Here is a 25,355-nt window from a genome sequence, read left to right on the forward strand (position 1 = left end):
ATGACAAATGTTAAGACTTGATGACGAATTTTGAATACTAAATAATGTTGATTAAATTACTTCAATATGAGATGAAGGATCTAACCAAATGGTTTTTTGAAATAAAGTAATAAAATAAAAACGGAAAATAAAGAAAACAAACATGGCAGAGGCTAGTTAACGTTTTTTTATGTTTTCATTATCATTTACGGTCGGCCTCACTGACGCGAAGTAAAATATGGCAGAAGCTTATTAATTTTTTGACTTTAATCACCCTATTAGCGTCGGTGTGACCTACGCTAGGTTTTCTGATTTGTAAAAATTATTAATTTTTTCAGTAAAATTGTTTGTTTATTTTTCCCAATACTCCACTCTTTTTTTCCCTATCCCTCGCCCCCATTTTCCCTATCTTTATTTTCATCTCTTTTTTCATTTTTCACAATGTCTGTCCCATTTTTCCCTTTCTTCATTTTTCACCATCGAACCCTAGAATCAAAGCAGTTTAATATGCAGTTTTAGGGTTTCATTCTCGTCCATTCTCCTTTCTCACCTGATCCCCTCATGTGAGACATAGATGATAGATGCATATTATGGCGGGGCACAAGTTTCTGGCGGTGAAGAAATTGGAGCGTGAGAATCCGTTGAAACAATTATTAAATCATTCTTCTGTTGATAAGGTTGTTGTCGTTGCTCCTGAGGAAGATGCCAACACTCCACCGTTTCCTGTGAGATGTGATGATTTTATCTTTCTTGATGTTATTGCGTTAAGAGTTGAACAAATTGGAGTTGTAAGATATCTTTCTTGGATAAGCTGATTTTTTATATTCATTTAAGATGCACTTGAAATAAACTTCTCATGTCTTCATGGTATGCCAGAACAAAAAATGGGTGCTGTTTTTGGGCAGGATTGTGCTCTTCTTGAAGAAGTTTGTGGATGGATAAATGCAAAAGCTACAGTTTCTGTTTGGGCCAAAATGACTCCCAACATTACCGATTTTCAGAGGTTCGCATTAAATAGTGTCCTTTTAGTTTATACTTTGTGTGTTATGTTCTTAAATTATAGTGTTTTAGCATATCTTTAGAAACTGTTGTGTCAAAAGCTACCTCAAGTAGATTTGTTTTAGGCCCACATTTTGTGGCACAACATATATCATGGACAATGTGAAATTCAATTGAAGAGTAGTAACATATAGTTTAATCTGTTTGTAAAGGGTCAAGAAAACTAGTAGAGTTGGGTCAAATTTTCATTGATTCTATATCTTGCATATGCATGTGAAATTATAGGCATGGTTAAGTATAGTTTTCATTTGATCTTAGTAGTAATTTCTCTGTTGCATGCTAAATTACAGCTTTCATCTATATACAATCTTTTTAGCATGAATATAGGATACTCTAATTAATCATATGATTAGAGCAGATTGTCACTCTCTCCTTTATAAGATCATGTCATTTAAGTACATAAAAACAACCAAATCTTTATGTTTCTATGCATGATATCATATTAATCATTTTATTATTATTATTATTATTATTATTATTATTATTATTATTATTATTATTATTATTATTATTATTATTATTATTTTGACTTGAATAGGAGAATTAAATAGTTAGAGTAAGTTGGTTGATAGAACATGCTCTGAGTAAGGCTATAACTTAATTAAACAAAAACTTTGCATGCAAACTTGTTATTTGGTGACATAAGGGGAAATCAGAGAAATAGTTTTGCAAAATTTAAGAGTTGCATATAACTAAAATACAAGAAAAAAGGAGGAAAAAAAAGGTCCAGCAATTTACTAGACAAGAAGCAGGACCAAAAAAAAAAAAAAAAGATCATGGTTGTTGTTAATGAAATCAGACCATGACTAATTGCCTTCTAGCTTCAATTCTTAGATCTTCCCTCATTTTTCTAATGAAATCTTCAAAAAATTTGTTCATCATCATTACTACTTATTAATCTTTCAACCATTTTGGGAAAGTTTGAATAATTGAAATTGAGAAATTGAAGTGGCCTTATTTATGTCTTTCTATAGTTTTATCTCTAACTACAATTTTAAATTTAATTGATAATGGAATTTTTGAAATATCATTTTCTAATTGTAGAAATTGCTTTTGATGTAACATATCGCATTATGGAGCAGATGAACAAAATAGTGTTGAAACTGAAGCTCGCGTGTGTCGTTTGAATGTAAGACGTGAGACTATAGTTGGAAAAAAAAATGTGATTTCTCCTTAGATTTATGTTTAAATTACTATTTTATTCATCTTGTTTATTGTTGATTTTTGGTGTTTAAAATATGCAGCCAGTTTAAGGTTCATGAGTTGTTTAGGACAGTTGCATTTGGTGCTTAAATATTAGTGATATTAGTGCTTAAATAAGCTGTTTAGGAGAATGTGATTAAATATTAGTGCTTAAATGTGATTTCATAAGCTGTTTAGGAAAGTTGCATTTGGTGCTTAAGTATTAGTGATATTAGTGCTTAAAATCTCACATTTGGTAGTCTTTGCTTATTTTATATTAATGATTAATTGCATGCTTGGAAGAACATTTTGATAATTAACACATAAGATTGTTTTAATTTAAGAGCTGAGACTATTTATGCATATCACTAAAATTTGATTAATTGCATGCCGATTTGTGTTTGATTTGGGTTGTTGTACCTTTGTTCTATTATAGTATTGTGACTATTTTTAAAGTAGTCAATTATTTCAATGACTTGTTGCAAAGTGTCTATGTAGTAGTTTATAAGTTGCCAAAGTCAAGATATAAAAAAGAACTTTTGTTTCGATTGTTACTAGATAGCAAGTAATGAATTATACTAGATAATAGGTTGACTATAGCTTTGGCCTGACCGCCACTATATTATAACAAAGTTGACTTTTATTTTAAATGTTTCCTTTTTTAGTTTGCCGACGCTAACTATTTTGTTTGTCGACCATAGCGTTGGCTATCCGACGCCACTGATTTATTTTGAATGACGTGGCAACGGATAAAAACTAGCGTCGGATGTTGTTTTTCTGTTGATAGCGTCGGATGTTGTTTTTCTGTTGATAGCGTTGGAATAGAGTAGGTGTAACCGACGCTAATATAGCGTCAAATGGCATGAGACCGATGCTATGTATTAGCTTCGTCTATTTTAGCCTAGGCCTGACACTGACGCTAATCCGACACTAAATCAACGTCAGGGTTGGCTTTTGACTTATTAGCGTCGGTTTTTTACCGACGCTAAAATCAGTTTTTCTAGTAATGCAATGAGAAATCGCCCTAATGGTAAAAAATTTATTGATAAGATTCAATCAAATTCTAATCCAAGAACTCAAATAAGAAACTTGCTCACTCAACATTATCATTAAGAGAGGGGGGTTGAGTAGCTCATTTGATTTGAACTAAGGGTTGAATTAGTGAAATATGTTAAGATGAGTCAAAGATTGTATTAGCTAAATTAAGTAAGGAAATACTGTGAGCTGTAAATTTATTGGTACAGCTATGTAATAATTATGTGCATCCGTCATTCCCTTATTAGAAGAGGAATTATAGGGACCCTTTTGTATATATAGGATCATGCTCAATGAATAATATATCAGAATTATTACTTTGAAACTTTTATATGGTATCAGAGCTTACACCAACTCCCTTTCAATATAGGAAACAATGGTTTTTTATTTCCTCAGTAATTTCTGATGGCTTCTGATAAAAACAAATCGGAGAATTCTGGAACTTCCGCTGCTGTCCAATTCCACGATGCAATCACCCCAGAATGTCTTGACAGCACTAACTACATCGAATGGTCGTTGAATGCATAGAACAAAATCAGAGGCAGAAAACGATGGGTTTACGTTACCGGAACAAAGACTGCACCAGCAATAGATAAATCCAATGAATATGAAGCATGGGAAGATGAAAATTGCTTGGTCAAGTCTTGGCTTCTGGAATCTATGACCAAAGAAATCAGATCCCTTTTTTCATTTGATTAGCTATAGCGAAAGAAATTTGGGAAAATGCGAAAGCAACATACTCAGTTGACCAAGATGCATCAAGAGCTTATCAATTGCATCGCGAGGTAATCTCTACTCAACAAAATGGTGGATCTGTTATTACATACTTTGGAAAATTGCAGAGGCTATGGCAAGAGTATGATGGGTATTAATAGATAGTTGTACCATGGAATGCACCAAATATGTTGAGAAATACAACGACATGATTAATTCTCAACGAGTTTATATTTTTTTGGCTGGTTTGGATTCACATTTGGATGGAGTTCGTGGTCGTATTCTGGCTACCACTCCGCTTCCTAATGTCCAATCAATTTATGCAACTGTGTGTGCAGAGGCAAATCGCCAAGACGTTATGCTAAGTGGCGAGTATTCGAATCGGTCCGCCTTTGTTGTCAAGAAGTATCCAAATAAAAAAATATGCAAGTCTAATCATGTCATGGAGACATGTTTTAAACTCCATGGCTATCCGGAGTGGCATCCAAAGGGAAAAACTACTTCGAATAACAAGATAGAAACCAGCAAGGTTCATCTTTCTATTGTTATTGGCTTTGTAACCAAGTCAGGTATATCTAACTATGCTTATGATCTTTCTGTTATTAATAGAAATAGCGATTGGATAATCGATACAGGTGCTACTGATCATATGACTTGTGATCAACATATGTTTACTAATTTCTCTCCTAATTTTTATAAAATTGTTATTATTACTGCCCATGGAGTAAAATCTCCCATTGAAGGTGTTGGTATAGTGACCCTATCACCCTCCCTATCAATACCTAATGTCTTATTTGGTCCTACCTTGAATTGCAATCTTATCTCTGTCAATAAATTAACAAAATCACATTCATGTGTCGCTGTGTTTTAACCAACCCACTGTGTTTTTCAGGATATACATGTTAAAACAAAATCTCAATTTAAATGTTTTGATGATAATTAAACAATTATTCTTTAAAGACTATTAAGTATGATTCTAAATGTTTTGGTATTTAACATGTGCATTTAAGTGTGTTAAAACAAGATAGGTATCAAACATTACAAAGTAGATCTCTTTAAAATCAAAGAAAGCAAAAGCAGTAAAACGAAGATTGATCTTGAAACAGTTCTGGAAAACGAAGAACGATCTTTGTTTTTGGCATAAACAAGAATAATCAGTTTCTCTGTTAGAAATTGGATCTTGGAAGCTATATTCATCTCATATCTTCATCAGAGAATAAGCTAGGATCAATCTAAGTCATAATCATTCCAGAATTCGAAGGATCAAAAGATATGCTTCAAAAGCTTAAAACAAGATCATTCTTCAATTAAGGAAATTGCAAGTACAAAGTTGCAAGTTGTAAAAGTACACTACTGATAGTACTATCAATCTAGATATATACACATGATTGAAAAGCAAGCAATCATCTCAGACAACTGACACAATCACAAGTACAAGTCAGCTCATCACCAACAAATTCGAAGAACGATCTTCGATGTCAAGAACGTTCTTAGATTTAGCACAATCACTCTTGCTTTATGAATGACATTATCCAACCACTCCTTCATGACAGCTGGCCCTATTTCAACGGACATATGAGTTGTCCTAAAGCTCTATTGGAGCTTATAAATACAGCTTGAAGATAAAGAACAAAACACAACTCAAAGTGCCAAGAAAAACATCAATCATTCAATCATACTCAAGTGTCTCAATATCATTCTTAAAGCTTGTTGTTTTAATCTGTGTTGTATTAGAATCAGTACCAACTGAGTTCTATTTACAGAATCTATTTCTCAAACAAGAGTTGAGTAAATACCCAGATTCTAAACATTCTCAAAATCACCACTTTGTAACTAAAGATTATTTTGTTAACATAAGCTTGAGTGTTTTGTAAAAATCATTTCATGTTTTGAAAGGTAACTCGCAAAATGCTTTCTGAAATAGTGAGGTAGAACTGAGGAAATCCTTTATAGGTAGAAGGGTAGAAATTGTGTAAATATCAAGATTGATCTGTGAAAAATAGTGTGATAACCAAGAACAATCTTGCCTTTGAGCACATAGTGGAAAATCTCACATTTGTGAAGACTGGACGTAACCCGTGTTTGGGTGAACCAGGATGTATGCGTGTGTAATCTCTATATCTATTTACTTTATGCTTGACAATCTGATTTTATATTGATAACATTGATATTGCTGTTTTTTTTACTAACCAAGATCAATCTTCGATATAACCAAGATCAATCTTGAGTTGAATTTTCAGTTTTAAACGGGAATTATTTAAAAGTGGCAATTATAATTCAAACCCCTCTTCCTTATAATTGACATTGTTATTTCAATTCATACCAAGAAGAAGATTGGAAGTGGTAGATATAGTGAAGGGTTGTATTACCTTGAAAAAAACTAACAAAGGCATAAAGGAGCATTGGTTCATCTTGCAAGTGATCACATACAAGATAAAAATAAAAAGGAAATTTGGCTATGGCATAGACGATTGGGGCATCCCTCTTTTAGTTATCTACAAAAATTATTTCCATCGTTATTTTACAAATGCATATTTCATATTTTCTTTATGAAACTTGTGTAATGGCAAAAAGTTATCGTGCTAGTTTTCCCTTAAGCAATAACAAAATAGATTTTCCTTTTTCTTTAGTACACACTGATGTTTGGGGTCCTGCTCCACAATCTACACATAATGGAAGAAAAAAAATGGTTTATTAGTTTTGTTGATTGTACACGGGTAAGGTGGGTATATTTGCTTCAACATAAAAGTGATGTGTATGATGTGTTTCGCTCCTTTCATCAAATGATAATAACACAATTTAACACATGTATTAAGGCAATTAGATCAAACAATGGAAGGGAATATTTTAAGAAAGAATTAAAAGAATTTTTGAACTCTAAAGGCATTTTGCACCAAAACAACATGTCTTTATTCCCCCCAACAAAATGGAGTGTCCGATAGGAAAAATAGACATATATTAGAGGTGACAAGAACATTCCTAATTGATGGTAGTGTTCCATCTCATTTGTGGGGTGAGGCTGTGAATTATGTAGTTTACTTAATTAATCGAACCCCCTATAGTGTGCATAACTTTAGAAGACCTCTAGATGTTTTATCTTATCATTGTGTTCTCCCAGCCATCATTCATTTACTACCTCATGTTTTTGGATGTGTTATATATAGATCAACTCAAAAAGGTTATCGTGCTTATCATCCATCATCTAAAAAAATTTATATTTCTATGGATGTAACTTTTGATGAAGATAACCATTTTTATATTGATTCTACACTTATAGGGGGGAATGAAAGAGAAGTGCAGCACCATGATGATAGCATGTTTGACTTATTTTGTGAAGATAGATTATCTTGTGAGAATCACTCTGCAGGTAATGAATCAATCTCAAATATGGACACATCACCTTCAGATAATACAATTTCCACTTACCATAATCTACTAGCTCAATCTTCTCCACAAGATCAAGTTGACCCTGATTCTATTCTTGATAATACAAATATAAATGAAGTTGATACTAATGTTCATTCTGAAATTGATTCCCTTTTTCATGAAATTGACCCTAGTTTGCATGATGCCACCAAAACACCTAACATTGAATCTACTATTGTCCAATATAATCTTCCACCTCATTCTAACCGTGGTCAACCTCCCATTAGATACGAACCAGACCTTATATCCAAAGTTAAATATCCCGTTAGTAATTATGTGTCATTTCACAAGTTATCTAAGTCATATGCATCATTTGCATCTCAATTATCCTCAATTTCTATTCTTAGTAATGTATAGGAAGCTTTATTAAATCCTAGATGGACTGAAGCGATGGTTGAGGAGATGGCAGCTTAAAAAAAAAAAAACAACACTTGGGATCTTGTGACGTTACCTAAAGGGAAGAAAACTGTGGAGTGCAGATGGGTTTATACAATTAAACATAGTTGATGGAACTATTGAAAGGTATAAAGCACGACTAGTGGCTAAAGGTTACACTCAATCTTATGGTGTAGATTATCAAGAGACATTTGCACTGGTAGCCAAGCTCAACACTGTGAGAATACTTTTGTCACTAGCAGCAAACCAAGATTGGCCTCTTCTACAATTTGATGTGAAAAATGCTTTCCTACATGGAGAAATTTTAGAAGAAATTTATATGGATTTACCACCAGGTATGATAGATTCAAACGAGATAAAGGTTTGCAAGTTAAGAAAGGCTCTATATGGATTAAAACAATCCCCAAGAGCATGGTTTGGTAGGTTCACTAAGTCTATGAAGGCTTTTGGCTATAAAGCAAGTAACTCTGATCACACCTTATTTTTGAAGAAAGGAGAAGGTAAAATTACAGCCTTGAGTATATATGTAGATGATATGATTGTTACAAGAAATGACTGAGATGAGATTTCTAGTTTGCAAAAATACCTTGCTTCTGAATTTGAGATAAAGCAACATGGAAACCTCAAATACTTCTTAGGTATTGAAGTGGCTAGATCAAAACATGATATTTTTCTATGCTAAAGAAAGTATACTCTTGATTAACTATCTGAAACTAGACGGCTTGGGTGTAAACCTGTTGATACCCTAATTGAACAAAATCATACGATATTTCAGTGCCAAAATTCAGCCAGCATAGATAAAGGGAGATACCAGAGGCTGGTGGGCAAACTAATTTACTTGTCTCATACATGGCCAGACATTACATATGTAGTAAATGTCGTTAGTCAATTTATGCATGATCCACGGGAAGCTCATATGGATGTTGTTGAAAGGATCTTGAGATATTTGAAGTCCACCCCTGGAAAATGAATTTTATTCACAAATCATGGAAACTTGAAGGTAGACGGGCATACCGACGTTGATTGGGCAGGGTCAAAAAATGATAGAAGGTCTACCTCTGGTTACTTCACATTCGTAGGGGGAATCTTGTAACTTGGAGGAGTAAAAAACAACCGGTAATAGCAAGGTCTAGTGCTGAAGCAGAGTTTAGAGGCATGGCACTAGGAGTTTGTGAACTTTTATGGATACGAAATGTTCTATCAGATTTGGGTTTTGAACCAAGGGAGACTATGACTTTGTATTGTGACAATACATTAGCCATTTCTCACAATCCTGTGCAACATGTAGAAAATGATAGACATTTCATCAAAGAGAAACTTGAAGGTGGAATAATTTATTTTCCCTTTGTAAGATCTGAATTACAGTTAGCTGATGTTCTCACTAAAGGAGTAGATAATATGGTGTTTATTGAATCTTTATTCCAGTTGGAAATGTGCGATATCCATGCACCAACTTGAGCGGGGGTATTAAGATGAGTCAAAGATTGTATTAGCTAAATTAAGTAAGGAAATATTGTGTGAGCTGTAAATTTATTTGTACAACTATGTAATTACTCTGTGTAGCTGTCATTCCCTTAATAGAAGAGGAATTATAGGGACCTTTTGTATATATAGGATCATGCTCAATGAATAATATATTAAAATTAATACTTTGAAACTTTTATAATAGTCAATTAAAAGCATTTAAACCGTGGAGAAGGTGTAAAAAATGCTAACATAACTAATTAGTAACATTTTCCTATAATTCCCATAAAGAAAAAATTTGAAAAAATTTTAAATCATTTCAAATTTGTGTCAAATGAGGTTACAAAACCCAACTTAAAGCAATGACCCCTTATATCTACATGGACCATAAGTCTTATGTCATATTTTTCTAAAATAAACTATATGTAAAGAAGTATAGTACCTTCTTTTACACATGATATCAATTAAATCTAAATTAAAACTATTACATCTTCAAATTCAAACAAATTAAAAATTATTACAAACCAAATAAAAATAACGCTAAATAGCACTCGCGGTCCCTTAACTTAATTTCAGTTAACGTTTTAGTCATTAATCTTTTTTTTCTTCATGATTTGACCTTTTATTTTAATATTAAGTGACAATTGATCTTTTATCACTATAAAAAAAAGTATCTATTGTGACACTCAGATTTTGTGATGTTTTTTATTTATCACTAAAACTATTTTTAGCTACAATTAAACTGTCACTGTTTCTAAAAATATTATATTCTTTTGTACAAAAATTTAAATGCACAAACATGTAAGTTTTGCCCCTTTGATTTTATACCATCAAAATGCAGCTACACCTTTTCTTTGCATTTGTCAGACCATTTTCTCTCTACTCTTCAATAAACCCTAGTTCTCAAAAATTCTAAATTCAATTTCGAACAACCCTCAATTCATCTCTCTCGTTTCACTTTGCGATTTGCCGTAAGAAGTAAACTGTATTCTCTTTTCAAATCATTTCAGTTTGCGATTTCAATTTTGATTTTGGTAATATTGCTTGTTAAGTGTCATTAATTCGCGATTTGTTGAATGAGATTTCATCTCTCTCGTTTCACTTTGCAATTTGCAGTAGCAAATAAGTTTTATTCTCTTTCCAAATCATTTCAGTTTGCGATTCCAATTTTTATTTTGGTAATATTGCTTGCGTGTCGGCTTTATTTTCAATCGATTAGAGATGTAAAAGAAGCTGTTTTGACTCAGATGCAACTCGGTTGAAGAAGATGCTGGTGTTTTGTGAAAGGAAGTTAAGAGATTGGAGGTTAAAGTTTCGGGTATTAGTTCGGTTTTGGAACGACAAACTAAGGAGTTAGATGAACTTAAAGATGAGGTATTTTTCAATTTCCAGAATTTGTTTTTTGTTTAGTTTAATTTGTTTGGTAAATAGGGTGGTTTAGTTTTAGGTGTGATGAATGTTGTTTAGAATTGTAACTGGAATGATGAACCGGTGGATGTTTTGTTGATTTTTAAATTTATTGATGGTAAATTTGGGATGGAGAAGGGCAAGAAGATTCAGGTTTTGTTTACAAAGGGAATTGTTATTTCTAGTGTTTCTACAAGATTGGTTTTTGCTTTTTACTTGTTATTTTAACTTGTGATTGAACAAATTAAAAAAAAAAATTCTTAATATGTTGATGGTTTGCTTTGTACTACAGGAATGAGTGGTTTAATAAGTGATAGGACTCAAACTGGATCCATGCAGTTCTTTTCAATAAAATGTACATGTATACAACTAACTATACATTCATATTAATTATTAGTTGTTATTATCATCAAATAATAAGTCATAGCAACACAATTACTTGGTATTCTATCTACATAAAAGTTTTCATACTTTCATATTTACTTAATATATTTTTCTAAAAATAATTTTGGTATTGGTATTCCTTCAGCTCTGACTTGCAAAGAGCAGTCAAAGAAAGAAATAGCATTAAAGAATGAAGCGTTGAATCAGAAAGAGGAATGAGTGGTTTAATAAGTGATAGGACTCAAACTGGATCCATGCAGTTCTTTTCAATAAAATGTACATGTATACAACTAACTATACATTCATATTAATTATTAGTTGTTATTATCATCAAATAATAAGTCATAGCAACACAATTACTTGGTATTCTATCTACATAACAGTTTTCATACTTATTTCATAGTTACTTAATATATTTTTTTTAAATAATTTTGGTATTGGTATTCCTTCAGCTCTGTACTTGCAAAGAGCAGTCAAAGAAAGAAATAGCATTAAAGAATGAAGCGTTGAATCAGAAAGCATCAATGCAAATCCAGCTTCATGTGAAAACAGAGGTGAATTTCTCTGCAACATTATGTTTTATTTGTGATAATTTGGCTATTTTCAGCTCAAACTAACTTTTATTGATTTCATGCTGACTTAGGAGCTTGAGAAGTCAAGTTTGGATCGTTTTAGATTGCAAGAGAGAAATATGGCTTTGGCTAAAGAGCTCACAGCATTAAAATTGTGAGTGGAGCTGCAGTTTGATTGAGTTTCTATACTTTGTTATTATATAATATTTTTTTGTATGTTTGTCAGGAACACTGAAATGACAATGGAAAACCGAACTTTGTGTTTGGTGGAATAATGTCTTTAATAATTTAGGAGATGGAATTATGAGTTTGGATTTTGAACAAGCTGAGGACAACGAGCCAGTATTGAACATATCCTAACCTTCATTTTCTCAATGTTGGTTTTCATTTAGATTCGTCCTTTGTTTTCATTGAACTAGGGGAAAAAGTTAAAAATTCGCATGAATTAAGAAGTAAAGTTTGAATAAGCTTTGGACTAATTAAAAGTTTACATTTCTAGGGTATGGTCATGGACAATGATTGAAATTGAATACCATATCAGTAAAGGAGAATATGATCCCTGATGTTATTATTATTTTTTTGTTTCTTTTTGTCCAGACTTAAAATCTGTGTACCTATAGCGTTCCTAGCGTGGGCGATGCTGGTTCCTGTCAACTGAACAAGCACTGGGCTAGAAACGGCTGGGATAAAAAACATAACTTCCAGCGACATTGATAAGCTCTCAGTTTCGAATGTCCAGCGTGGATCTGAAAGGTTTGAAAAACTATTATTCAGTGTAATTACAGTTTTGTTGCTGCTTCTTGATGTTGTTTAATAAATTATCTTCTAATCCGAAGTACCTGCATGTCAAGATGTATTCCTGACCTAATAATATATATGGATTAACTATGTCTGTGAGGCTTTATGTCTAGTATGTGTAACCTTTATTTACTGTATACAATCTTGATTGTTTCGCATCTACTCTATACATATTATTACTGTTATTATATGTTAGTTACTTTTTCTTCTAATCAGTATCTCATAATGCGACATCACTTCTCCATTTCAATTATCATTTTTGTTTTCTTTTTTGTGTAATCTCATTTTTTTTAAAGTTGTATAGATGCTTTTACAATGCATTCATGTCCGTATTTGATTATATAAACTATTTTCAAGTATTGTTTTTTTGACATTGTTGCTAAATGTGGTGCTTTTCTAAAATTTTACACTATCTTAGGTTTTAGTCACACAGAGTAGCTGCTTATGCATTTATCTTCTGGACATGCTAAATTTTGATGAGGGAGTATGAAAAAGTTGCCTCAATGAGATTACAATTTGTTGCAGCAGAAAAGCGTTGTCCTGATCAATTTTCGGTAATATTTTGTTCTCTATTTTTAGTGAGGAATTTTTCTATGTAAAACTACTACTTTTCTCTTTTTTGGGAAGCTTTGAGATGAAGCATAAAACTCTGATTTTATGTCTCTTGTGTAAGAGGTGGCATGCTTTTTATTTTAGGCGCGTAATACATTTGAACCTATAGCCTCATACAAACTACCAAATCCTCTCACCACTAGCCCAATCACAGTGATTAAAGGTGCTATGCCTACTTAGTAATTTTTCTAGGTAGATCTCAACTGTATACTTTCCACATTTAAAATATGTAGATTACCATTGTGGATTTTCTAGTAATTAGGAAATCATAATAAGAATCCAGCTATTTATATCAGTGAATAAGTAAGCAAAATAATAGAGTGATGACTGCTATGTGGTATTTAAATTAAATACATCAAAGAGATATAAGAAAAGATAAAAGGTCTAGCAGAAAGTTCTATAAAAACTAATAAAACAAGGCAGGAACAAAGATAACTTTAGCACTGAAGAGCTCTCCAATCTGACAATATCTTTACAATAACCAAGTTTGGGAAAATTGCTATTATAGGTTGAATTGTCACATGTTAAAATTGAGATATTTGAGATATTCCTTCATACATATTTTTCTTATAGAAAATATATTACTTTGAAGGTGCTTGTTTGAAACATTCCTCCAGATCCTGATGAATCTGTTAGTGAGCTCGTTGAGCACTTCTTTCTGGTCAATCATCCGGATAACTATCTTACTCACCAGGTTGGTTGCTTTTGCTACAATGTTAAACTTATTAATTGTCAAATTGATTCTGAGATGATGTGTATGAAATGTGGAGTACATTATTAACTAGATATATTACAACAGATATAATTTTGCCCATTTATTTAGGAAGCGAAAAAACAGTATGTGACAGCATATTTTTGTGACACTTACACAGGTTGTTTATAATGCAAACAAATTAGCAAAGTTGGTTACAAAGAAGAGTAAGCTGCAGAATTGGCTCGTCTGTTATCAAAATAAACTTGACAGAACTTCAAAAAGACCTGAAATGAAGGGATTAGTTTTAAACTGATGTGCTTGCAGTATCTTTATCAGTACCTCTTAATGCGACATCACTTCTCCATTTCAATTATCATTTTTGTTTTCTTTTTTGTGTAATCTCATTTTCTTTTAAAGTTTACATTTCTAAAGAATAAGCTTTGGACTAATTAAGAAGTAATGTTTGAATTGCACCCTCTTTGGTGTGTCGGTATGTTAGGAATTAGGATCAGGCCTTAATTATGAGAGTTATGTTAGGTACTGGGTTTGGCTCGTTAATGTCTCCTCTAACGGATTTGCCCATAAGCATATTGTAACCAATTGTCCGATTCGCCTATTTATTGTTCTAAGGCCCAAACTCAGTACCTAACAGATTGCATCAAGATGGGCCAAGGAATCAAGTTGGCAGGCCTTGTTACAGTACGCATTGGTATTTAGTTCAAAACTTGATTCGTATGGAAAGCTGATAGAATAGTTGATATAAACTAGGGGGAGTTATTTGGCCTGGCAGAGAAGCTAGAGGGAGTTGTTTGGTTGGGAATTCAGTTTTGGGTGGTACATTAGGCTCTCTTATTCTTAGGAAAAATACTGTTGTTTCTCATGAATAGCTGTTGTTTAAAAGTTGGAGGACACTAAAAAAATTTCAGGCTCGCTGGTGATGCTACATGGCTTCCTCATATTATAAGAGGCTGAAGAAAGGTTCAATTCTGACACAATGCCGATGGAGAGGACTTGTAGCCAGAAAAGAACTTAGGAACTTGAAAATGGTAAGTTCCAAACTTAGGAACCTCAGATATAAAAATTAAGTTGCTTTTATATGACTCATCAATTAATATTTAAGCAGTCTTATTTTTTTTCATTTCTGATTTTTGTGTTTCTCTCTACTCTCAGTTGATATCTATTTCCATTTGCTTTAGGCTACACGAGAAACTGGCGCACTTAAATAGGCAAAGGATAAAGTTTGAAAAACAAGTGGAGAAACTCACATGGCGCCTCCAACTAGAAAAAAGTTTAAGGGTGAGATATATTTTTTTTGCAGTTAGATAAAATATCGAGGATGTTATTGTTCTTTTATTTTTCACAAACACGCCTCAAATATTTCGTTTAAGAAGATGATTACTGTTGTTTATGAAATTAGTTTGCAGTTTATCACAATAAATGTTAAAAAAACTCATTCTGTCTTTCGTTGAAAGTTTATTGAATCTTTTTAGAGCAAAAAAACTATTTATTGTATGTTTTAATATAATTAGTAAAATTAAATTATATTTTATTGTATGTTTCAATGGCATTATTTAATAAAAATAAATTAGAAATTTAAATTTAATATACTGGTATTAATAATTTAGAATTACAATTTATATTTATCTAGAGTTTAGTGACAGACAATACCGTAGGAATAGATCAAATCTTTATTTATATTTCTCTAGGTTTTATGACAGTCGTCGTGGTAGGTAGAAATCAAAAACATATAGTGATAGTATTTAAAATATAGCAAGATACCCCTTTAAAGTTGACAATAGCTCCGGGTGTCACTCAAAGTATTCTTGACATTTACCTACAGTTTTTTACTTTTAGTGACCCACTTTGTGTGTCACGAAAGATCAATTTCCTTGTAGTGTATGTTTTAAAAATGTCAACAATGTTATCTTTTTTTGACAAAAATTCAAAAAAATTCATCAAAATTTTCAAATAAAACCCATAAAATTAATTATAGTATTCAATATAATGCAAATTTCATCAAATTAGTAACTTAAATATTTAAATAAACTCGTATTTTTATTTTTTATTTGATGATTTTAATATTGTTAGAGATGAAAATATGAGTTTATTTGAATATTTGAATCATACATTTGATGAAATTACAAACCTAGAATCTTCAATAGCTTTGACAAGTGATGGTGTGATTTCTTCACCTCCCTGAAGTTCTATGTCATCTTTCGTCTTCATTCTCTTCTTTGATTGAAGAATATCTTGATGCCTCTAGTTGTGGTTTTTTTTTCTTTTTTCCTTCATACCTTTATGTAAACATGTGTGTTTTATGTAACACAAAGGTATATAAATTTTTTAACCCTAGATCTTTATATCTTCATAAAACACAAAATAAATAATATTTAGTTATAACTCTACATAAGATGTAGCCTTGGTTGCAAGGGCTGATCCAGTGTGGCAGAGTGTGCAGAATTTCAGAAAATTGCACTAATATTTCTATAGATTTACATTTTGACAACTCTCAATTTTTATATTGTAATAATATTTCTATAGATTTGCATTTTGATCACCCTTAATTTTTACATTTACACGTTCATCGTTCTATCAGCTCGTTAATTGCCACTTGCCAGGCGCACCACTCAATGAATAGTTGGCAAGACATTTGACCACCTAGTTAAACTGATTTTCGTGAGAGAAAGTACAAAAAAAATTATATATATTACATATAACTGCATGTTATTTTAATTTATCTTTTTCTCTATGGAGATTATGGCCATGACTAATTATCTAATATTGACAATATTTTCACTTTAAATTTCAAATGATAAATACTATATTTACAATGCATCAAAAATAATAATTGTAGGTTACAAAAAACTTTATGCTATTATTTTTATAAAAAAAAATTATTTAAACGGATATGAATGTCAAGATTATAAAATTAGTAGTTTAAGTAAACGATAAAAACTATTAACCAAAATTTGATATCTCATATTTTTATATATATATTAAAAAAATTATATTGCTAATATTCATATTTTTAATTTTATATTATTATAGTTATTATTAATGAAGTTTAAAAAATTTGCATCCTTAACTTTAGGACATGGATCTCTCAGTGCTTGATTGTGATTATTTATCCTCATACAACATATGATGATCATGATTATCCTCATGTAATATGAAGATCAATTTTTAGTTATGGTTAACAAATCTTATGTTTATGTAATACATGAACATTAATTTTTGGTTATATATTCTCATCTAAGACACGAAGATCAATTATTGGTTATCTATCATCATGTATTATAAACTAAAACATAATTATATATATGTTATATTTTGTATTGAGAAGAGTTTTATATTATATATTGCTATATAATATAGAGTAAATTATAATTTAAAAATATATCAAAAATATATAAATTTTAAATATATTTCTACACGTAAAAAATAAGCACCTATCAATTGCTCCACACAACCCAAACCATTGCTAGACTCCATTGTTTAGTGATTCCGACATGATTTTTGCTGCATCGATAAATTGTCTATTGTGAGTCTGTGACAGAATCTGCTATCAAAAATTCAAACTTCTATATAGTTTAGATTATTAATTTGTCAATTTTCATACAGAACAACGTACTCTCTTACAATTTTTTATCAATAAATATTTCTATTAAGTACTGTATCTGCTCAATTTTATCCTTAAACAAGGAAAACAATTTCTAGACACGCATGAACCAAATATACATATTGAAAGAGAAATAAGTAGAGTTAATGGTGAAATAGATATGATTTATTAATGTATATAATAGAAAAAGAGATAGAAAAAAATCATAATAAAGTATTAAATGAGTGTCAAAAAATAAAAAGTGTTCAAATATAATCACGTAACTACTAACCTACAACTTGGTTAAAAACAAATTAGAAGTGTCACTTACATGAGTTTCATGATCTCTTCAGAATGACTTGTTTATTCTTTTTTACATGGACAATTAATGTGTATGTCATTGATTTGATCTCTTTCTCATAGGATCGATTGATTCAATCTGTTGAAACCATGTCATGAATTAGGGTTTGATGCCCTTTTGCTTTGATATTTCTCCATATAAATAACCGTTAAAACATTTACATCTCATAATTACAAATTAAAGAGATCAAATCAAATCTTGATTTGCCTAACTTATTTTTTGAAATCTAACAAATATAATTACAAATTAATATTATTTCCTGATTCACACTATTATCTAAATCAGTATACATTATTTTAAAGAGTATAATATAGAGAGGGTGCTTCTATACTCATGATCCTAGCATGCCTAGTTGTTGACTTGTTGTACAGATTTTCATGCCAAAATCCTAATAACAAAAGTTCTTTCCATGCCAACATTTCTTTCTTGTTATTCTGGTTTTTTATTGTTAATTTAATGTATTTTATTTAATTTTCATGTTTTTAATATAATTTTTATTTATTTAATTGTTATTATTATTTAATTTATTTTTTTGAAATTTATAATATAATTTAATCATTTTAATTATAATAATTTTTAATTATAAGTATAATAATTATTTATGGTTACGTAATTACACATGGCTGACGAACTCATTTTGGCTACCGTTGGAGATGCTCTAAAAGAAGCTCTTTGCGAGTATGAGAAAGTTCAAGTCACCTGAACCTGATAAATTTTATCCCATATTTTTCAAAATTGAATGGAGTGTGATTAACTAATCTACCTTTAAATAGGTTTAAAATTGTTTTGGAGACCTTACCACAATCAAAGATATTAATCAAACATTCCTTAGTGTCATTCCTAAAGAAGAGAAAATACTTATAATTAGGGATGGCAATGGGTAGGGTTTGGGTAGGGTATTATAGTACCGTCTCCATACCCGCGATTTACAAAAATACCCATACCCGTGCCCGTACCCTCTTGGGTATCAACTTTAATACCTGTACCCTTACCATCTGGATACTTAAGTGCTCGTACCTATACTCGTTACCCACACTTTAACTAAAAAAAATCGATAAATAAATGATATTGTGATTAAAGTTAAAAATTATTCAAATATCTTAAATCCAATCATAAAATATTATAAACCAAAATATTTTTTAACTCAAAACATTTCAAATGAATACTCGTTACAATATTTAAATATCCATAATAATATTTTGTGAAGTTGCAAGTCATACAACAATATTATCTGAGATAATTGATACAAAGTTGCAAGTATAATTATAAAGTCACAATTAATAAGATATAACTATTAGTTATAAAATCACAATTATTTACCTATTTATCATAATCATATTCTTAAAAAATTTGCAAATGTTTATATTTCAATTATAAATATTTAATGGTTCAATGATATTAATAGATATTAAAATATAAAAGAAAACAATTAATTAAACTAAACATTAATATAATAAATAAATAAATAAATAATATATTTATATAAATGCGAGTGCGGAGCGGAATGGATACTATAGTACCCGTACCCGCACCCATACCCGCTTATTTTTGCGGGTAATTACCCGTCCCCATACCCATACCCATTTATGCGGGTTTTTACCCTACCCATTGTGGGTTTTTTTTGCAGGTATCCACTGGGTATGGATCTAATTGCAATCCCTACTTGTTATCGATGGTTTGTTTTTTATTTCGATTAGAAATACAAATTTATAATAGTTTATAAAAAATTATATAATTCATTTATTTAAAAATAAGTTAAATTTAATATAAAAAATTTAAAATGGTACTAAACTTTGGATAAACAGACCACTTACCATTTATAATACACACATTAAGTCTAATGATATTAAGCATGATGGAATCCAAAGTAAGGTAATGTAGGCACTGGCGGAGCTTTGCTGGGACAGGGGTGGCCGCGGCCATCCAAAAAAAAATTAAAAGAAAAATTTATAAGTAAAATACTAAAATGGCCTTGTTAAAATTCAAAAATTACAACAATATCTAAACCTAATTCAATTTTCTCTTTCTTCCTCTCTATTCCAGCCTTCCTCTCTCCCTTCTCCAGATTCAGATTCACGAATCAGTACAAACGCGCGGCCGCCTCACTCTGCCTCCAGTACAGATCGCTCATCTGCTCGTGGCGGGCCTGCGACCGCCTCTGCCTGACTGCCTCTGTGGCCGTTCTTCGCTCTCTGTTCGCTGCAACCTCATCCTTCTCCATTTCGCGTTGTTGTTTTGTTCAAAAGGTTCAGATTTCTATTTTGTTAGTGCTGATTGTTGTTAGTTAGTGTTGATTTTTGTTAGTTAGTGTTGATTTTTGTTAGTTAGTTTTGATTTGGAATTCTGTTAGTTTTGAATCGTCGGTCCTTTGTTAGTTAGTTTTGATAGTTCGCCGCTCCTCTGACTCTGTTAATTTCAATTTTTCTTAGTTCGTCACTCCTGTGTCAGTTTTGAGTTCTTCATTTTGTTGAGTTTGTACCTATCCTAAAAATTTAACTTATATGGCAGGATCCAATATTTTTGTGGAATTCTACTTTTTGTTTTTGTTGTTCAGTTAGCATGAAATTTAAAACTTATTTTGTTAGTGTTGAATTTGGAGTTTGGAATTTTGATTTGGAGTTTCAGTTAGACGAGTTGTTTTTGTTTAGAATTTTTGTGTTGCACGTAAGGTGTTTGATTTTATGTCCATATAAAGTGTTTGAGTTTTTTTGTGGATTTTATGTCCATTCAAAGTGTTTGAGTTTTTTTTGTTGCACATAAAGTGTTTGATTTTATGTTCATATTTGAGTTTTTTTTTGTTGCAAGTGTTTGAATTTTGTTGCATTTTTGTTTGAATTTTTTTGCTTATCTTTATATCGGCCACCTAAGCTTTTCCGACAAACTCCGCCAATGAATGTAGGTTCAATAAAAGAAACTTAAAAATATAATTATTATATTTCTAATCCTATCGAGAATATTAGTAGATCTAAAAAAATATGAGAGAAACTATAAGCGAATATAATGTAAAAACTAATAAGATTATTTTCTTCAAAATGAAATATAAATAAATATAATATTTGATATGTTTTTTTTATTTTAAAACATAATATATATATATATATATATATATTAAATATTATTTTTATTTATACAGCTTAATTCTAAGAGGAAATATAAAATTATAGGCTTAGAATTAAGGTATAATTTTGTACCCAAAAAAGAGAAGTAACATATAATTATTTGTCACTTACCTCTTTGCACACACAAACTTCATTTTCGCATACTTCAACTAGAGGATATCGACAAAATGGAAAACAATCAAAGAAGTGTTTGCACGGAGCACTAAATGCTGTGATATAAAACATGAATAATTGGAATATTAGAAAAGTATACGAATTATTCACTCGATAATTCTGCGGTTTGTTATTTCATTTAATAATTGAATATAAACGAATAATAACTCACCGCTAATGTTGGTTACAACAAAAAATAGATAAAGAACAAGGATCATAGCATAAGCAAACTTGAATGTTTGAACCATGTTTTGCCTCCTTTACAAGTAAAAAATAGATAATTTTTTTTATCACTTTATTATAATGTAAAACACTCATGCTCTTTTTAATTTAAATAGGATTTGTCACACGGAATTGCAAAAGAACCTTCTTACAATTAGAGTACTTTTTAAAAGTCTCTTCGATATATGGAAGTTGTTTGTCCCATTAATTCAATCAAACGTTTCCTTATTATTATTATTTTCTTATTTGTATAGCCTATATTTTAAATTGTACTTGGTGTTGGAGTTGTGTTAAGAGATACCGAAAAATATTTAAGAAACTGATATTGAGTTCAAATTCGTAAAATTAACATAATTATAAATTTCTTAATATTTTAATATCTATCTTTTTTAATGTACTATTCTTTTAATATTTACCTATAAAAAAAATGGAGTAAAGAAACACTTCAAAGCATATATAAGAAAAATAAAGAGTGAAAGACAAGTGGAGAAACTCATATGGCGCCTCCAACTAGAAAAAAGTTTAAGGGAGAGATATATTTTTTTTGCAGTTAGATAAAATATCGAGGATGTTATTGTTCTTTTATTTTTCACAAACACGCCTCAAATATTTCTTTTAAGAAGATGATTATTGTTGTTTATGAAATTAGTTTGCAGTTTATCACAATAAATGTTAAAAAACTCATTCTGCTTTTTGTTGAAAGTTTATTGAATCTTTTAGAGCAAAAAAACTATTTATTGTATGTTTTAATATAATTAGTAAAATTAAATTGTATTTTATTGGTATGTTTCAATGGCATTATTTAATAAAAATAAATTAGAAATTTAAATTTAATTGACTGGTATTAATAATTTAGAATTACAATTAGTAGTGAGATAAAATAAATTTAATTTAAAAAATAATTAGTAAGTTTTAGTGACAGACAATATTGTAGGAATAGATCAATTCTTTATTTATATTTATCTAGAGTTTAGTGACAGACAATACCGTAGGAATAGATCAAATCTTTATTTATATTTCTCTAGGTTTTATGACAGTCGTCGTAGTAGGTAGAAATTAAAAACATATAGTGACAATATTTAAAATTTAGCAAGACGCCCCCTTAAAGTTGACAATAGCTCCGGGTGTCACTCAAAGTATTCTTGCATTTACCTACAGATGTTTACTTTTAGTGACACATTTTGTGTGTCACGAAAGATCAATTTCCTTGTAGTGTATGTTTTAAAAATGTCTACAATGTTATCATTTTTTAACAAAAATTCAAAAAATTCATCAAAATTTTCAAATAAAACCCATAAAATTAATTATAGTATTCAATATAATGCAAATTTCATCAAATTAATAACTTAAATATTTAAATAAACTCGTATTTTTATTCTTTATTAGATAATTTTGATGTTGTTAGAAATGATAATATGAGTTTATTTGAATATTTTAGTCATACATTTGATGAAATTGCAAACCTAGAATCTTCAATAGCCTTGACAAGTGATGGTGTGATTTCTTCACCTCCCTGAAGTTCTATGTCATCTGATTTCTTCACCTCCCTGAAGTTCTATGTCATCTTTCGTCTTCATTTTCTTTTTTGATTGAAGAATATCTTGATGCCTCTAGTTGTGGTTTTTTTTTTTTCTTTTTTCCTTCGTACCTTTATGTAAACATGTGTGTGTAGCCTTGGTTGGAGGGGCTGATCCAGTGTGGCAGAGGGTGCCGAATTTCAGAAAATTGCACTAATATTTCTATAGATTTACATTTTGACCACCCTCAATTTTTATATTGTAATAATATTTCTATAAATTTGCATTTTGATCACCCTTAATTTTTACATTTACACGTTCATAGTTCTATCAGCTCGTTAATTGCCACTTGCCAGGCGCACCACTCAATGAATAGTTTGCAAGACATTTGACCACCTAGTTAAACTGATTTTCGTGAGAGAAAGTACAAAAAAATTATATATATTACATATAACTGCATGTTATTTTAATTTATCTTTTTCTCTAGGGAGATTATGGCCATGACTAATTATCTAATATTGACATATTTTCACTTTAAATTTCAAATGATAAATACTATATTTACAATGCATCAAAAATAATAATTGTAGGTTACAAAAAACTTTATGCTATTATTTTTATAAAAAAAAATTATTTAAACGGATATGAATGTCAAAATTATAAAATTAGTAGTTTAAGTAAACGATAAAAACTATTAACCGAAATTTGATATCTCATATTTTTATATATATATTAAAAAAATTATATTGCTAATATTCATATTTTTAATTTTATATTATTATAGTTATTATTAAGTGAGGTTTAAAAAATTTGCATCCTTAACTTTAGGACATGGATCTCTCAGTGCTTGATTGTGATTATTTACATGGATCTCTCAGTGCTTGATTGTGATTATTTATCCTCATGCAACATATGATGATCATGATTATCCTCATGTAATATGAAGATCAATTTTTAATTATGGTTAACAAATCTTATGTTTATGTAATACATGAACATTAATTTTTGGTTATATATTCTCATCTAAGATACCAAGATCAATTATTGGTTATCTATCATCATATATTATAAACTAAAATTAAATTTTCTTTCTTTTGTGTTTTTTTTTCTTTATCTTCATCTTCACGTTAATTAAGTTTTTTGTTGTTTGTGTATTTGTAAAAACATAATTATATATATGTTATATTTATATTTTGTATTGAGAAGAGTTTTATTTTTATGTAATCTCATATCATAAACTTTTATATATTGCTATATAATATAGAGTAAATTATAATTTAAAAATATATCAAATCTTCAATATATTCTAAATAGAAATATAAATTATATATTTTAATATAAATTTTAATATAAATTTTAAATATATTTGAATATGAATCTAAATAAAATCTTTTTAGCATACTATTCTCTAACACTACACGTAAAAAATAAACACCTATCAATTGCTCCACACAATCCAAACCATTGCTAGACTCCATTGTTTAGTGATTCCGACGTGATTTTTGCTGCATCAATAAATTGTCTACTGTGAGTCTGTGAAAGAATCTGCTATCAAAAATTCAAACTTCTATATTGCTAAAATTAAAAATCATCATGCTGCTCCACTCATGCTAGTAAACATTATTCTTTCAATTTAAGAGTTAGTTACAATTCTCTTAAAAGTTAATTAGTGGTTATCAGTAAATAGTTTAGATTATTAATTTGTCAATTTTCATACAGAACATTTAATGTACTCTCTTACAATTTTTTATCAATAAATATTTCTATTAAGTACTGTATCTGCTCAATTTTATCCTTAAACAAGGAAAACAATTTCTAGACACGCATGAACCCAATATACATATTGAAAGAGAAATAAGTCGAGTTAATGGTGAAATAGATATGATTTATTAATGTATATAATAGAAAAAGAGATAGAAAAAATTAATAATAAAGTATTAAATGAGTGTCAAAATATAAAAAGTGTTCAAATATAATCACGTAACTACTAACCTACAACTTGGTTAAAAACAAATTAGAAGTGTCACTTACATGAGTTTCATGATCTCTTCAGAATGACTTGTTTATTCTTTTTTACATGGACAATTAATGTGTATGTCATTGATTTGATCTCTTTCTCATAGGATCGATTGATTCAATCTGTTGAAACCATGTCATGAATTAGGGTTTGATGCCCTTTTGCTTTGATATTTCTCCATATAAATAACCGTTAAAACATTTACATCTCATAATTACAAATTAAAGAGATCAAATCAAATCTTGATTTGCCTAACTTATTTTTTGAAATCTAACAAATATAATTACAAATTAATATTATTTCCTGATTCACACTATTATCTAAATCAGTATACATTATTTTAAAGAGTATAATATAGAGAGGGTGCTTCTATACTCATGATCCTAGCATGCCTAGTCTTTGACTTGTTGTACAGATTTTCATGCCAAAATGCTAATAACAAAAGTTCTTTCCATGCCAACATTTCTTTTTCGTTATTCAGGTTTTTTTATTGTTAATTTATGTATTTCGTTTAATTTTCATGTTTTTAATATAATTTTTATTTATTTAACTGTTATTATTATTTAATTTATTTTTTGAAATTTATAATATAATTTAATCATTTTAATTATAATAATTTTTAATTATAAGTATAATAATTATTTAT

General features: G+C 29.9%; 1 protein-coding gene and 3 long non-coding RNA genes across 34 annotated transcripts in view; 2 read left to right on the forward strand and 2 right to left on the reverse strand.

The window, feature by feature from the left end:
• Positions 1-344: 344 nt before the first annotated feature.
• On the forward strand, positions 345-15,180 carry LOC101506040 (uncharacterized). Of its 30 annotated transcripts, none has more exons than XM_073364972.1 (14): positions 348-767; positions 856-982; positions 2,083-2,167; positions 3,626-4,538; positions 7,247-7,336; positions 10,503-10,629; positions 11,260-11,328; positions 11,499-11,600; positions 11,690-11,772; positions 12,216-12,371; positions 12,835-12,970; positions 13,621-13,722; positions 13,901-14,768; positions 14,919-15,180. In XM_073364972.1, exons 4-6 carry the CDS (start codon positions 4,142-4,144, stop codon positions 10,610-10,612), a joined length of 597 nt encoding a protein of 198 aa, XP_073221073.1. In that variant the 5' UTR covers positions 348-767; positions 856-982; positions 2,083-2,167; positions 3,626-4,141; the 3' UTR covers positions 10,613-10,629; positions 11,260-11,328; positions 11,499-11,600; positions 11,690-11,772; positions 12,216-12,371; positions 12,835-12,970; positions 13,621-13,722; positions 13,901-14,768; positions 14,919-15,180. The 30 variants fall into 30 exon arrangements, 27 of the variants coding, with proteins under 27 accessions (XP_073221074.1, XP_073221075.1, XP_073221080.1 ...); XM_073364969.1 differs by having other exon boundaries at positions 11,260-11,322; XM_073364964.1 differs by lacking the exon at positions 11,260-11,328 and adding an exon at positions 11,845-12,118 and having other exon boundaries at positions 350-767.
• Positions 15,181-16,297: 1,117 nt separating this feature from the next.
• On the reverse strand, positions 16,298-21,283 carry LOC113787186 (uncharacterized). 2 transcript variants are annotated; one of them, XR_003473649.2, is made up of 5 exons: positions 21,126-21,283; positions 20,912-21,009; positions 17,652-17,759; positions 17,172-17,241; positions 16,298-16,380 (listed from the first exon to the last, which is right to left on the reverse strand). It is a non-coding gene; the product is annotated as an uncharacterized lncRNA (long non-coding RNA). The 2 variants fall into 2 exon arrangements; XR_003473648.2 differs by lacking the exon at positions 16,298-16,380 and having other exon boundaries at positions 16,753-17,241; positions 21,126-21,282.
• LOC113787187 (uncharacterized) lies at positions 18,952-20,209 on the forward strand. The gene is made up of 2 exons (XR_003473650.2): positions 18,952-19,634; positions 19,725-20,209. It is a non-coding gene; the product is annotated as an uncharacterized lncRNA (long non-coding RNA).
• Positions 21,284-23,994: 2,711 nt separating the features above from the next.
• Positions 23,995-25,355, reverse strand: part of LOC105851410 (uncharacterized) — a 2,411-nt gene continuing 1,050 nt past the window's right edge. Inside the window, exons 3-4 of the long non-coding RNA XR_001143144.3 lie at positions 24,724-24,831; positions 23,995-24,197 (exon numbers count right to left, since the gene is read on the reverse strand). This is a non-coding gene — a long non-coding RNA (uncharacterized lncRNA). The remainder of the gene's footprint in view (positions 24,198-24,723; positions 24,832-25,355) is intronic.

Source organism: Cicer arietinum, chromosome 1 (genome assembly GCF_000331145.2).
Source record: "Cicer arietinum cultivar CDC Frontier isolate Library 1 chromosome 1, Cicar.CDCFrontier_v2.0, whole genome shotgun sequence".
In the NCBI taxonomy this organism is placed as follows: domain Eukaryota; kingdom Viridiplantae; phylum Streptophyta; class Magnoliopsida; order Fabales; family Fabaceae; genus Cicer; species Cicer arietinum.

Excerpts from the sequence above, each read along its gene's own strand:
- LOC101506040 (XM_073364973.1), top strand. The coding sequence starts at position 4,142 with ATGGAATGCACCAAATATGTTGAGAAATACAACGACATGATTAATTCT. Across the intron at positions 4,539-7,246 it reads TGGCTTTGTAACCAAGTCAG|GGGGGAATGAAAGAGAAGTG; the intron begins GTATATCTAACT and ends CTACACTTATAG. Across the intron at positions 7,337-10,502 it reads TTGTGAGAATCACTCTGCAG|ATGCAACTCGGTTGAAGAAG; the intron begins GTAATGAATCAA and ends GTTTTGACTCAG.